Consider the following 15,613-nt stretch of genomic DNA (forward strand, 5'->3'; position numbering starts at 1 on the left):
TTTTTTTTTTTTTTTTTTTTGCAGATTATTAGTCATGCTGGTGATTCCCAACTGTATAAATTCTAATGGCTTGAATATAATGCTGATGTGGACAGAATTCTTTAACTGTGCCTATCACAGGAATCAGCAGCTTGGGGCAGACTTCTGTTTCTCTCAGTATCCTGGCGGTGGCACAGAGAATTCTGGAAGGGAATAGGTGGATTCAAGATGCAGCTAAGCAAATTGGTAGAAAGCTTGCCTTGATCGTAGACTTGCCGATTTGGATCAGTCAGCTACTATACGTAGGGCATCTTCCCTCAAAGGACGCACCTGATCTTATTTCACCAATGTTATTTCTTGGTGCAGGTGTATGGTACCCTCACCAGTCCAGTGATAACTGGAAATGGAAAATGCCAACAGTGAAATCTACTAAAGCCTCCCCAGAGGCAGACCTACTGTCAGGCAGACAAGGCAGCTCCGCATCAAACCTTCATCTCAGACCAGGCCAAAAATGGCAACTGAGGTTTAACCATCTCTTAGCTCCTGTCACGAAGTGCAAGATCTGTTATCCAAATAAGCACACTCCACAGTCTGATTTGAAACTAGGCACCTGGCCTTGCTTACATAATTGAAATCTGTTTTGCTGGGCTGTACAGGTTACTACACGATTCAGCACAGGCCAAGAAAATCCAATATACGGTTTGTGAAGTGCACGACTCAGAATTTAGGTTCCTTATGGTTGACAAAGTTCATAGGAAGAGCTCCCTGCCTGGATGTCTGATAGAGCTATAACAGTGTACATCAGGGGTTAGGAAACCTACAGGTTTATTGTCAGTGATGGCTTCAGTTTCCTGTAATAAAGTCAGTGATGCATTACCCTTTGCTCTCATCTCACATGCAACACCAAGTACCCAAATGATTCTGGCAAGGAAGAAACTGTTCTAAGTTCTGCCAAATACTGAGAAAAAAATAGAGATAAGTAGGTAATTTTGTTCTGAGTGAAAGTTGGAAAGTCTAAGCCTCCTGTTGAGGTGAAGCACTTGGCAGCATGGGTGGGTTTCTCTTGCTTACAGCTTCTTATTGCTTCCCGTCTCTGCTTGCCCCTTTAGTTCAGGGGTAGCCAGCCTGTAGCACCCATGCCGCAAGTGCCACTTGACAGAGGGGAAAGGACAGAGGTGGTATAGTGGCAGATAGGTCAGGGAGCAGAAAGGAGATCAACAGATCAGGCATAGTGCATAGGATAGGGACCAGAACACTTAGACGCTCTGCCAGTGAGGATTGCTTGCTACGCAGTAGTCAGAGACGAAGAGCTCTTCTTTTCCTTACTGTTGTTCTTTGGAATCATGTGTAAATGGTCACATAGGGCACATCTGCAAGACACTTACTGCAGAGCTGCCTAATTAGTTCTGTAGCAACATCCCCATGTCTATACGTGTGACCCTATTAGGCCACAGTAAACTAATAAACGTTGCTGTAGGTTAGTACTTGTAAATACAAGTACTATCCTGGAGCACCATTACTTAGTGTGCAGTAATGCATGCGTAAATGCTGACAGGGCTGGCTAGGGCACGAGGGTGCTTCAGTGTGGAGGCTACCTGCTGGCTAGACCTGCACTAAAGCACTTGTGTGCCCCAGCCAGCCCCTCTGCAGCACTCTGAGCCAGGTCAAAGCACCCCTGGGCTGGCAGGCTGACTCCCAGGGCTCCGTGCTAGCCAGGACTGCTCTGACCTGGCTCAGTGTGCTGTGTGTGTGTAAATGTGGCACCTGGGAGCAATTAACTGTGGTGCAGTATGTGCTGGAGTTCGTTGCTTCACACTCATTGCATGTGTAGATGCACTTGTAGGCTTTGTAGTGTGATCATGCTTGCATTTTTAGCAGGTGGTGGGTTCTAGTTCCTGTAGCTAGCTTCTGTATTTTGCATGTTGAATGCGCTATTAATAAGTCTGATCTTTTTTTGTTGATATTGCTTTTATCTGTAAATTCTAATGTTCTACAATTTAGATATCAACACATGTCCACCATTTTAGGTATGTAGGTAGAAAAATTGTATATATATAAAAAAAAAAAAAAAAAAATTTACCTTTCAGTTGTCAGGAAACACTGTAATCCGCTCTTTCATAGTCTCCTTTTCTCTCACTTCCAGATACCACTTACCAAATTGAGATTTTTTTTTTTGTTCTTAAATATTCAAAGACTAAATAAAACTACACTCCAGCTGGGGAAAAAACATGCTCAACTCTTAATAGGCTTAACATTTTTGACTTTCAAATGATAAAATTTAGAAAGGTAAATGTGATAGCTCCAAATGCTGCAACAATGTGTTGTTTTTAAACATGTTCTAGAGCTGGTCAGATCCAAATCGCAGTTTTAAACCAGCAGAGGGCTCTCATGGCCAATAGTTCTCTACATTGTTCTGAGTAAAACATTAACTGATAAATCGAGGACTCCTTGTTTGTCACCGATTGCTTTTGGCCCCAAATAACACATTTTAAACGTGGGGAAGTTTATTTTAAAATACTTTATCTCCAGGTCACTGTTACTGCAGATCCCAAGAAGAGTTTACTAGAACCGTCCCAGTAGATCAGTGGTCACTTTTGGGGCTCCATACAGATCTGATTGGTGGAAGTCCCCTAGGTAGGTCTTTGGCCCCCAGCCAATAAGGAGGAGTGGTTTTTGCTAGGAGTCCAAGGGTGGCTCTGAGTAGTTTCTTTTCTCCTGTCAGTGCAGGAGCTCAATGTTGCAGCTGTGACAACTGTCAAACAATTGTAGCCCACCCATTTCGCTTTACTCCTCGGATTTCTTTTTTCTTGAAAACTTTTATCGTTTTTGTCTTGTGCTAGCTGTTTCTAATGTAGCTGTATTATTTAAAAATGTTTTTAGTGATTAGCATCCAAGAGTTTAACTAGGGGGCTCCTGCTGGTTATGTGCATGTTGAGCACAGACCCAGGAGTGTGGTTTCTCTGTGACTATGCCAGCAGAGAGCAAGAATCACAGGCAACTTCCTTTGTGTGCGGTACAAAATGGAATCCCACTCCCTTGAATCCTTCAGATTAGCTTGTGGCTGGGCGTTTTTTATTGTGCATGCTGTTCAGTTGAGAGACGTTTGGTCAGTCTGCTTGGAACCATGTGAATGGAGCTGATTCTTTTTCCCTCCTCTGTATCGTCCAAGTTATCAGGAAGAGAACAATGCATTTTACCTTGAACCTCTTCTTGCCATAGTGAGGTACATATTGATTCCATTCTTCGCTTCTCACTTCTGCAGGTTTGTCCCCCTCCATTGTTCCTGGTTTTTCCACACTAGAGGACTTGAGTGAATTCCTGATGCTCCTGAAGCAGCAGTTCATAGATCAGAGTAGGCACCAGAGCACTGTTGGGTTTAAAACTTTGCATGTCTTCTCACTGTCTAGTTTCTTTGAACATCCTGTGCCTACCATCGCTAGGGTGTCAGCATATACGTACTTTCAGTGACTCAAGTCAGTTTTATTTTCTTAAAGATCAAACACAGTTGGCTATCTGCACATATTTCATTTGCCTTCCTCATTAATGTGCTGTATGTAATTAGGCAACAGGGGTGAATAGTGTGATCAGTAAGGTGATGGAAGTGGGAAGTTGGCTTAGGTTGTGTTGCAGTAAAATACTTCTTTTTGTGACTCCAGCTCAGAATCACTTCTCTCTTGACAAGATTTTGGTTGCTCATTTTTTTTATGCTTTTTACCCAGACTTGATTATGATGATTATTCTAAGAGTGCTTTGGTTTCACATACACTTACATCCTCCTTTTGACTTCCTAGGACTGATCAACACACCCTTTTAGGAGAGGCATCTGTTAATGGCCCCGTATGATATGTGATGTCTACTATGTTGGTTGAAGAATATGAACTGATATCCGAGGATTTTAATGTTTCTTGAGGATTTCATCTAGAGCCTGTTGAAGCCAGTCACTGCTGCACTAATTTCGCAAGGGATCAGGACCAGCAACGTTTATATTCTAGATTTTAAGACATTGTACAGAAATTCATAAGTGTAAAAAATATTGCACATTGAGAAATACCAATAATTTTTGCGTATGTTTATATTGTATTGTTCTAATAATGGGTGGTCTGTGAAATAAGATCTTGCCACCCAAGTAATGATAGTAGTGATACTATAGTTAAAATGGCTGTAAGAATAGTTTTATAAAAAAGTGAATACACAAATCTAATGTATTTGAGACATAACTATTTGACAATTAGTGTGACCAAAGTATTTAGCAGTTTTCATACATTTTTCACCTTGTAAAAAAAAAAAAAAAAGTAAAAATTAAAATCTGAATTCATGTTTCTTCCAGGTTGGCGAAGAATTGTAGAACTGAAATGCCCTATAAATGTTATTTTGGTTGTTCTAGCTTACAAAAGTGATTTAAATAAGAATTTTTGGTGTTCTACATTTTACAACAGGTTTTTTAATTGGTAATTGTTTTCTGTATTGTTTAAAACAGATCAAAAATGTAAGTCTATTGGTAGAGATTTTAAGTATTTATTGCTACAACTTAGTTGACAAAAATTGATGTTACTGTAAAGCCATATGTTCTGTTAAGTCTTGTTTGCTTGAAACAATACCTTACAGGTGAAACACTAGAATATTTGAAGTGCACATGGCTTGTTGTGGTTTTTTTAAGTGGTTCACCTGCCTTTTAACCCATTCACCAAGATTTATTTTAACACCAAGCATCATTCAATTGAACATTTAAGAACAATCTGCCTATTTAAATGCCATAATCCTGTTAGACAAGTTAACAAAATGAAATGCCTGTGCTGCTAATCTAATTACAGTACATGCATTTTAAAAGTATAGTTTTTTAAATACAAGTCAATTTGGCACCTGAGCATGTTAATTGTTACTTTCACTGTATTGATCTGTGTGAGGCTTTCATTTGTACGTTCTAAACCAGTTTTTTTCTCAGCTGGTTTGTGTGTATATATATATATATATAGTGATTATGGAAACTAATTCCGTGTAATTTATAATTTTCTATGTCAGTATAAAATTCCAACAGCCTTCTCAAACAAACAGAAGCAATATACTGTATATTGCCACATTGTCTGGTGAAAGGGTTAAAGTATTTCACCTCTTGCACTTTTAGATGCAATCCATTTTTATTTCTGTAATAGTTATTCATTTATTTTTACATCATTTTGTTTTCCTGACCAGTATTTAAAGCCAAAAGGATACTCTAAACATTGGCCAATGATTTATTTTAGAAAGTGTCCCAAGCAACGTGCCTAAACATTACATTGCATACAGAAATAAAAAAAAAAGCAAATGTATAATGTTATTTCCCTTATTTCTTCCTGTCTTGCATTTCAAGCAATGCAGTGCTAGTATTTCTTGATAGAGAGACTTCCAGGGGCAAACTGAGAAATTAATTCATCAGCCCAATAAAAATGGAAACACAACCTGTAGTCATTTGCAGACAGAAGGGCAACAGTGGCTGTACTTGTTTATGTGTATACAAGGCAGGAATTTATATCAGTACTTGGTTTCTTTTAAACCCTTTTTTGTAAGGCACAGTAGTCCTACTTATATTGGGACTTGTTTCCAGGTGGGTGCAGCTGAACGTTTTAGACGGTAGCTTGAGTATCTTTAATGTGCCTACTTTGGGATGGTGGGGAAAAGTTGACTGACATTCTTTTTGTGTGTGACTTATTACTGAACCAGTTCTTGTGAAACCTAAAATATCTTTGGCTTCATGGGAGTGGCATGAGGCTGCACAGTAAGCATGATGTATTTAAGTGAAGTAATGCCTCTTAGTCTCTTGAAGTGACCTTCTCTTCCTTTGTAAATGAAGACAAATATGTTAGGTGGCTGCTTGAAGACCAGCAGAAAGAAGATGGCAGCAAGGTGTGGTTGGGTACTTGCAGGGATTATTGTGTAGACCTGATAAGCATTTATCCTTCTCACAAACTCTAAAACTTGCTAATTCTTATTTTTAATTGTATATTACCTGAACCAGGAATCCTTAATCTGCAATATGGAAAGTTACAGAAACTACAAAATATATGAAACCTAGATCATGTTCAGCTTCCAGAGGCATTTTCTTTTTATTTCTTTCTTGGAGTTCAGCAAGATTGAAGGGTGTTTTCGGAGAATCCTACTCTCCATTTGTTTGATAGAAATGGGCTCTGTCTTTATTAGTTGAGACATTGATTGAAAATTTGCTTTTTTAATCCAAGTAAAATGTGTAAATATATACCTCCTTGTGTGTCTATCATTTTCAGTGAGGTCAAGTGAAGGACTAAACTTTGAAAGTGTTTTTAAATAGAACCTTTGCCTTCCTACAGCTTTTTCAACTGCTTTTCAGATGGAGAAGTTCATTTGTCATTTCACGGTACGCCGACTTTCTGATACTGCCATGGGGGATTCTGTGTGAGAGATTGAAGTTCTACCATAGTATATAACTGAGGACAGCAACCATATCCACTAATATTAAAGGCTGACTCTGACTGAACCTTTTGTCTTTCTCTCCTGTATGTATGACCCAACAAAAGAGATTAACCCCTCTCATTTTTACTGATATATCTGGATACGTTTTCACAGCCATAAATTATAGTTACCTGCTGCATCCTTTCAAAACAAGATCTCCAAATGCAGGTCTTTTAACAAACAACTCTTTCACTTTCTTCAACGGGAAGAAAATGTTCAGTCACTTTCCCTTCTTGTCTGCCTTGGTGAACATGCTTTTGATAGGAAGGAGGTTTTCTTCTTTCATTATTATCTATCTCCAGTCTAACCACTACAGTAAACATAAGAACATAAATGCCATACTGAGTCAGACTAATGGTCCTATCTAGCCCTGTATCCTGGCTCTGGCAGTGGTGGATGGTTTAGATGGGTAGTTTACCCACTGAACTGGATATACCTAGTGATCTATCCCCTATTCATTGAAATACTGGTGGGAAGAAAACCTTATAGGGACATGGTGAAGCAGAGGAAAAATTTTTCATTAAATTTGCTTAACATTCTGCATGGGCAAGTTCCAGTCTACTTCAAAACAGTATTGGTGCACTGTTTCTCTTTTATGTCATGTGAACAGATAAAATACAGACAGCTGTATAAGGAACACTGTGTCTCATTCTTTCCTCTTTGCTAGTATTTCTAAATGGCTTTCTAAGTTACAATACAATAGTCAAAAAAAAGTCCTGTTTGAGTTTTAAAATGTAATAATTTGCCTTATTTCTTTTTTCAGATTACCAGCAGCCTTTTCAGAAGACAGTAATATGCTGTTTTCCTTCCTCCTTCCATCTCATTCTTTTCTGAGCATAGGGGGAAAAGCATAAAGAAAAGACATGTATGAAGAGGCCTAGGGTATTGTTAATAAAAGATTAGGATTCTTTTATTCATGTTGGATACTTGTGACCCTTTTGAGTGTCTCTCTGACATCTAGTCCAGGGCTGCCTGAAATTTTGGGGAAAGGGAAGGACAACAAAACATTCCCTGTTTTAGCTGGTTAGAAGATTTGAGCCTTATGTCCCAAGTTTTGTAGGACTAAATCCATGCTTAAGGACTTCGGGAACCTTAAAGAGCAAATTATTCTTAAAATATCTTGAGATTACCTAATTGCAGATGCATATGTTCATTCTCTCTTCACCATGTAAAAGAGTTGCAACTTAATTGCTAGAAATTAGTCGTCTTACTGTCTCTAAAATTTTACGCTGCCTCAACAGTACAAAAAAGTGGGGAATCCCGTGCCTCCTTTATAAATCTTTTTCCTATCTTCATCAGTGATTTGGACGAGGGGGTAAAAAGCACCCTGTTCAAATTTGCTGATGACACTAATATGTGGGGGGACGTGGGCACACTAGAAGGAAGCAAAAGGCTACAATCTGACCTAGACAGGTTGCAAGGGTGGGGGGATGAGAATAGGATGGGTTTCAACACAGACAAGTGCAAAGTGATGCACCTGGGGAGGAACAACTGGCACCATACCTACAGGTTGGGGAACTCCCCTCTTGTCAGCATGGAGGCGGAAAAGGATCTTGGAGTCGTCATTGACTCCAAGATGAACATGGGTCGGCAGTGTGGGGAGGCAGTTAGGAAGGCCAACCGTACCTTGTCATGCATCCACAGATGCATTTCAAGCAGGTCAAAAGAGGTGATCCTCCCCCTCTATGCGGCACTGGTCAGGCCGCAGTTGGAGTACTGCGTCCAGTTCTGGGCGCCGCACTTCAAGAGGGATGTGGACAGCATAGAGAGGGTCCAGAGGAGGGCCACTCGCATGATCAGGGGACAGCAGGGCAGGCCCTATGAGGAGAGGCTACGGGACCTGAACCTGTTCAGCCTCCACAAGAGAAGGCTGAGGGGGGATCTTGTGGCCTGTTACAAACTGGTCAGGGGGGACCAGCAGGCATTGGGGGAGTCGCTGTTCCCCCGAGCACCGCCAGGAGTGACCAGGAATAACGGTCATAAGCTGGCAGAGGGTAGGTTTAGGTTAGACATCAGGAAGCGCTACTTCACGGTCAGGGCGGCTAGGGTCTGGAACCAACTTCCAAGAGAGGTGGTGCAGGCTCCTACCTTGGGGGTTTTTAAGAGGAGGTTAGATGAACACCTTGCTGGGGTCATTTGACCCCAGTACTCTTTCCTGCCATGGCAGGGGGTCAGACTAGATGATCTGATCAGGTCCCTTCCGACCCTAGAAACTATGAAGAGCTTTCATAGTTTCCCTGTGCTTAGATGCACACGCCTGTGTAAAAAACAAAAAAAAACAAAGTGTATTGCAAGGGTGGCCACTGCTCTCGGAATAAAGCTCCCCCTTTCTCTTATGTATAAAAAGGACACTTCTATTTTGTTATCTGGTCAGAATGTTTCCAGGAGCCTTTCTAAAAAAGGATGAAATACGGTGCGACATCTTCCTGGGTGGCTCTGCATCAAGCCAGTAGTGATCATGGGTCAGAACAAGAGGCGCACAGGCCAAGTGGGAGGTAAGCAAAATCCTCTTCCTGTTGCAGAAGTGGGGCTTCTGCAGACAGATGTTTTGTGATAGGGCAGAGTATTGGCTTCACTTACAACATATACTTTTAATTTGCTTCCCTGGCTCTTGATGTGGCTCCCTGGGAACCCCAGAACGTAGCTAGAAGTTTCCCCTATCTTCCTTTGCTGGATGTTGCAAGTACTGAAAAAAACAGGGTTTCTCCCTTCCTGATTCCTCTAGCAGCGTGGCAACCTAGCCGTTAATGGTCCATCACCTTTTGCCCTTCCTGTACACCTGCAGCATGAGGAACACCTGGCAGTTCTACTGCATAGAAGGCATCCTCTGAGTCGGCAGTGAATGCTAGTTAATTGTTACAGGAGCAGAATAATTGGAACCAAAAAAAGAAGACAAATGCTCAACAAAAAAAGAAATTGAACACTTGGAACCACTTTTCTTTGTAATTGTGTTCAAATGTGATCCTGCTCCATCTTGCTGAGTCCCTGAAAAATTATTTTTTGTGGTGGGCCTTCATCTTGGCCCCAAGTCTTAAGTCATAAAAAGTGGTGTCCTAGCCAGCTTGCTGGGACTCCATCAAGATGGCATAGGTTCACACTTGGATGCTGAAGTACTACTTAAATGCTTAATAGGTAGATAGGGTCTCCCTACTAGGATCTTTGACCAAGTATTTGACACTTCTCAGTGGAGATGATGATGCATTGTCAAAGACCAACTTTGAAAAAAGGCCCAGAGAAACTATTCTCTCTAGAATGCCCAGATCCAATGATGGAGGGTAATTCTCACCCTGAGAAGAAAAGTATAACTGCAGATATATGTTGCTTCCCCCTTTTCTTCATTTTCCCTTGTTCATGATACTAGTCATGAGTTTGTCCTTCACTGTACCTTCAAAGGAGTCGAGTCCCGATGGGAAGAAGCTTTAAATAGATGGAGGTTAAACATTGTTTTATTGGTATCTGTGAAAACTGTGATATTGATGGAACATCTCAAATCTGTTTGTAGTTCTGGAAGTCAGAGGAAACTGTTAATCTTTTATAAGGATTACAAAGAGACCAGTTAGGCTAACACTGAAGCCTTGTTGTAGAGAAATTGAGGACTGTGTAGATTGTTACATCTACTTTGAGTGCTGTCTTTTAACAGTGCAAAAAATGTTATAAATCTTAAACAAGTCCATGTCCTTATGGATGAAATGTGCTTCTCAGTCAGATGCATGGCACCAAAAATTTGATTGCCAGGCTTATGATATGTTGTGATAGGTTTCTGTTTATTGGCCTAAATAAATGCACAGCTAGTGGGATGGGTGCTCTCTCATTTAGTCTTCCCACAGCAGCTTGCAAATCCTCTCTGATTTGTGCAGGGATGGTTTGCATAAGTGAGCATTCTTGCACACATGAAGTGGAAGGCTCTTGTGGAGGCCACAGCTATGTACTGATGCTTCAGATCATCTGGAGTTTTTGTTCCTTGTTTTTAAGAGTTGAAGTAAACTTATAATTTGTGCTTTTCAGTTTGCAGTTTGATTAACCCAAATTCATATGCATTCAATCATTTTATGCTACTTGAACTAATCAACATTTTTATGCAAGATAATTAGCTTGATCCAGGCAATTTTTAATTGCTATAGAAAATGCTATCTTGTAGGGAACCAATACTGTAACTAATTCACTTACAGCTAAGGTATAGTGTGAGTTTGGGGACTAAAAAAAAGGAGCTGAAAGTGCTTCACATAAATGAAGCAGAGGTTCTAAAAATGTATTTATTGATATTAAAATTATTTTGTAGGTTTTATTGCATTGTAAAGATCAAACAGATGAACACATAATAAACCTTTCAAAATTATATGGGAAGTAGGGGTGAAAAAGGAAAAACAAGTACTGATGCTTCAACTTTATCTGCTACTAACTAAAGAGAAATACATTCTCTGAGGTTGTGTAGAACATCAATAGTTTTTGCACATCAACCGGAACATACTGGATTTCACAATACAATATGGAAATCAATTCTACAAAATCAGCTTCTGTTTTTTGTTTTAGGGTATGAACATTTGTATATTTGCAACCTATTTCCTTCATGGCCTTCCTGTTGGGTTTGTCTTGCATCAGGTGGATGTGACCAGGACATCTGTCAGCCTTTACAAAATTGAGACGGCAATCGAGGACTGTACCCGATCTGTTGAACCTTCCTGTTTTGAGAAGAACAATTAAATGTTAAAAATGTATTTTTTTGTTACTTCCTACTTATTTGATATGAATGAAGCATCTTACCACATCTTGGACCAAATATAACTTTTAAGTAATGCTTCAACCTGTACCTTTTTGGTGCTGTCCAAAATAATTAAACAGTACCAATCTAAAGGCCCCAAATAAAACACTGCCCTTCTTCCCTCCCAGTTCTTAAGAAACCCAATTCACTAGGCAGTCTAGTACCCAGCACTCTTACCTCCCTGCCTCCTGGAAACCACTTAACTTAGCTGTTTGGTAAAACAAGTACAATTTAAAGTACATTCAGAAAGCTATTAACCAGAATAATGTATGTTTCTAATCTGAATCAAGTAACTTTTTTTCTCATTAAATCTGGCCAATAAATGGAAAAGCCTCAAATTTTCCTGTGCTCACGAAGAGAGTTCTTTCTTCAAGTTGTCACAGTGTGCCTGGTGACTGTAACCGTACTGTGAACTAGTTTTTAATTTGCTTTAGTTATGTAAAAATTGTTGACTCTGTATAGTAAGGAGAAAAGCATTTACTCACCAGTAACTGAATTGCCCTAATATAATACTAGCACAGATTCAAAATTCCTCTATTGTGACTTTAAGTCATAGTTGTAAAGCCCATAAGGAGATGGTAAGGCTCTAACCCATCTGTGGAAGGGCACTTAGAAAGTGTATCCCAACAAAAGTAATCAAGGAATTGTATTCGAGGTTGTTTTGGGACTGTCTTGAGTTCCAGTCATGCTTGCTGCCTAGCTTGGACTGTGCAAGTGTAGTAACACTGCATCAACAAAACTCTTTACTGCCAGGGAAACAGAATTGCAGGACTTAAAAGTTCAAGCCCCCCTTTCCCCTGTTTGTATGAGCCATACTCGCGGGAAGATGAATAATGTTAGCAGTTAAGGGGCAGTTGCTAATCAGCCTCCAAATTACCTCCATTTACATGTTGCAGTGCTTAAAGTGTTGGTACCTTGCCTTAAGTAGAGTGATCCAATTCAACAGCTTCCTTTACTGCAGAGGTCCAAGCTTCTTTCAAGGGCAGTCTATATAATCTAGTCCAGGGGTGTCCAACCTGGTGGATCACATATAGGCTGTGCGACTTTTCACTGACTTGATCCAGACCTTGTGGTGGGGTGGGGGGTATCAGGGAGCCATAGCAGTTAACACAGCTGTTGCTTAACACGGGCACTGAACCATGCCCCCAACAGGACTGCATGTCAGATTTTGGTGCAGGGCCCTGCGACTAAATCCCTGACCCTTCTAGGAGCCCCGTGAGCCAAATCCAGTTTATGGGCTGTATGTTTGACACACTTATCTAATCACTTAGCAAGCAGATGCCTACTAGCCATGAGGACACCCTAGAGGTAGGGATTTAGGGTTTAGGAATCTGATTCAGAGCTACAGAGGGTTGGTTTGCTCTCATGTCAGGATACAGATTACTTGGGGAAAGATTCCTCCCTGAACCATAACACTTATAGTATTTTGAAGAACAGTACTCTGCCTCCTCATTCATTCACTCTTGAATGTGAGGTGTCTGCCTTTTCCCTGATAACCTAGAGTTAAAAAATATTTCCCCAGTAAATCACTGACCTGGCTTTTAAGGCCCAGCCTGAATTCCAAACCAACATTTCTCACTTCCTATGGAAGTGATTTAACCACAAGGCTAGGGGCAAGGTCCCCTCCACCCCTCCATGTGGGCAGCCAAGATTGCAAGATTCATGAGGCTGGAAAGAAAAGAAGCAAGGGGAATAGGACTCAACAGTAATCCGTGAGGATGAGGGAGTCTTTGGTCCCACTCTGCTGCCAGGACTGCTTATATTAGTCAATTCTTATAACCCTGGCAGCAATGATTGTAACCTCCCAGAGGATTTTAGGTGCCTGTCAGCACAACTCTATATTGCATTGTTCTTTAACTGGAAGTTTGGCACCTTGCTGTACCCAGGTGATCTACCTGTATAATTTCTGGGTGGCCAAAATCTGAACTTTAGTCTAAAATGGGGGTGCTTGATGCTTGGTATCCACTTGTGCTGGGCCAATTTGAATTCTCTTCCAGGGTCTGAAAATGAAAAGATCAGCTATGGCTGTACTAAGGACTTCAACTATGGCTTTGGTCCACACTTATGTATAATTCATAGGACTTGAGAACAGGTTAGGATGTTTAGATAACATTTCAGATCATTTTGGGGATTGTGACTCTAACTTAAATCACAAGTGCTATCTTTAAATTCCAGAGGCCATCTTTGGACAGACCTGGAAGTTTCCACAGGATCTGGAAATACATGCATACAGAACCCTTTCCTCTTTCAAGAGCTAAACAAGAGGTGCAGATTTTCTGATGCCTTTTATTATTCCAACTGTATAGTTGGGAGACCTGTTAGGTAAGCTTTCAGGCATCATGTGCCCTTACTCTGAGCTAAAGAAATTTATCATTTTGAAGGTAATCTAATAAATGGCAGTTTAGCCCACAGAAAGATCCTTACTACACTGTTACTCCATGGTAGTAGAGACTTAGTTGTCAATATGAGATCTCATCACCTAGTCTTAGAATTGCTTTGAGTGCATTCACTATCTCAGTTTTCAGTTTTTCTGAAGGACAAGGACACCTCTGGTAAAGCAAATGGAAATTTTGTCTCCTTTTCATCAAAAAAGGAAGAGAATGTAATTCTGCTATACAGAGAATGGGCATGAGTTTCTCAAGGAGAAAAGCTAGCCACCAGAAATCTCTTTCAGATTTGCCAGAGTTCCTTTTCTTTGAAGGTTCTCATTGAAGCTTTGTTTCACTACGTGTTATCATTAGAGAACATGACTGAACAATCAACAAACACAGTGCAAATCATGGTTTGTAGATTGAAAGGTCTGAACTGACTATTAGGTTCATCCAGTCTAACTTCCCGTATAACTTGGTAGGACTTCCTTGAATAGACTGCTGTTCACACTAAAGACTTACTGGGAGCAGGGTAGTGTGACCAGATGATGCAACACTGAACATAACTAGTGCATGTCCATATTAATAATCTCATGAACTGTCTTGCATGAGCTACTGACCTCTTCATGGTTGATTTTTTTTCACCCTGATGAAATATACTGAAAAGCTCTCAGGACTCAGAAGGAGGGGGGACATTGTCAGTAGTTATGCACTTCTAGACCCAGAAGTCAGAAAAGAATCAGTGAACAGGTGCACAGCAAATGAGTGTTGTTCAAACATTTTTGGCAAGCTTAAATTTTGATTTTGAAAAACCTTTAAAAAAAATCACAATCCAGTCACCACTGTTATGTTGTAGTCTGCATGATTCTGCAGTTAACTCTCCAGTTATTTCCAGTGGTAGTGCATTCACCAGGATTTTTGGCTACTCCAGCTTTGAAACCAAATCAGTTACTTGCATGTTTTGAATATTGCCTATCTTTTGTTGATGTGTTCTAAATATTTCTTACTTTGTGCTCCTCCTTGCAGTATATGTAACTTCCAGTAGTGTACTAAGCAACGTGTTTAACATGTCACATGTTTTTGTTTGTTTTTTGTTTTCTTATCTTCCCCTTTGGAGTATTTGCAGTCATTGAATTTGTATGATAAAGGGGATATTAAGAGTTGGTCTGATTCAACCTCCTGAAAAAATATAGAGAGTGCTACTCCTAAAGCTTTCTTGTCCAATGCTTATCCAGCCTGCTTTAGAAAACCTCCAGTAAAGGAAATGCACTGTTTTTTAGGCAGCCTATTCTACTGCCTTACTGTTCTAACAATAAGAAAGTGCTTCTGATAGCTAATCTAAATCTACTTTGTTGCAATTCTAAAACCATTGCTTTGTGCAGGAAATACAATTTTAAAAAGCTCCCACATAAATAATATATTTTGTTTTTGTGTACATTATGTTAGAGAACACAGGGTTGAAGAAACAAACCTGGGACCTGAAGTTGAAGGCAATGATCTTTGATCCCTGGTCCCTGTAAAGTTAATTTCAGAGTCTTGGACTGGCCTCAAATTGGTTGTCACCCCTACACACAAGCTCTACTCTTGTTGTAGTGCTCCATTTTGTTGGAGGAGAATTGTGGTCAACCCCGATCTTCATCTTGCAAGTACCATGAATGTAGAGGAGATAGGAGTCCATGAGGGATAGTCATACCTTAAGGGGGCGATCCTCCAGGCCTAAAGGATAGCAGTCCCCGAGAGAAGCAAGGGGGGTAAGAGTGCTCAGAAACCCCCTTGGCTTAGCAAAGGCGTTCAGCAATGCCTGAGGACTAAAAGGGGGGCATACAAACAGTGGAAGGGAGGAGCTATCACCAAGGAGGAGTCCTCCTCAGCCCGTGAGTGTAGGAGGGCTGTTAGGAAGGCCAAGGCAGAGATGGAACTCAGGCTAGTGTCCAGGATTAAGGACAACAAAAAGTCCTTTTTCAAATACATGGGGAGCAAGAAGAGGGCACCAGGCAATGTAGGGCCCCTGCAATATGCAAACGGTAATCTTGTGGCTATGCCA

The 15,613-nt window shown here is 40.5% G+C and overlaps 2 protein-coding genes across 10 annotated transcripts in view; one reads left to right on the top strand and one right to left on the bottom strand.

The window, feature by feature from the left end:
- The window catches only part of PPP6R3 (protein phosphatase 6 regulatory subunit 3), a 136,853-nt gene extending 131,568 nt beyond the window's left edge, over positions 1–5,285 (top strand). For all 9 annotated transcript variants that reach the window (XM_019519830.1, XM_019519832.1, XM_019519834.1 and 6 more), the window contains one exon: positions 3,771–5,285. In XM_019519830.1, the coding sequence (XP_019375375.1) occupies positions 3,771–3,822 (52 nt within the window). In that variant the 3' untranslated portion in view covers positions 3,823–5,285. The remainder of the gene's footprint in view (positions 1–3,770) is intronic.
- Positions 5,286–9,393: 4,108 nt separating this feature from the next.
- LOC109299239 (sodium/hydrogen exchanger 10-like) overlaps positions 9,394–15,613 on the bottom strand; it is a 259,437-nt gene continuing 253,217 nt past the window's right edge. The window contains exon 27 of the mRNA XM_019519839.1: positions 9,394–11,120. Coding sequence (XP_019375384.1) covers positions 11,070–11,120 — 51 coding nt within the window. The 3' untranslated portion in view covers positions 9,394–11,069. The remainder of the gene's footprint in view (positions 11,121–15,613) is intronic.

Source organism: Gavialis gangeticus, unplaced genomic scaffold (genome assembly GCF_001723915.1).
Source record: "Gavialis gangeticus isolate Ggan-Ray unplaced genomic scaffold, GavGan_comp1, whole genome shotgun sequence".
Lineage (NCBI taxonomy): Eukaryota > Metazoa > Chordata > Crocodylia > Gavialidae > Gavialis > Gavialis gangeticus.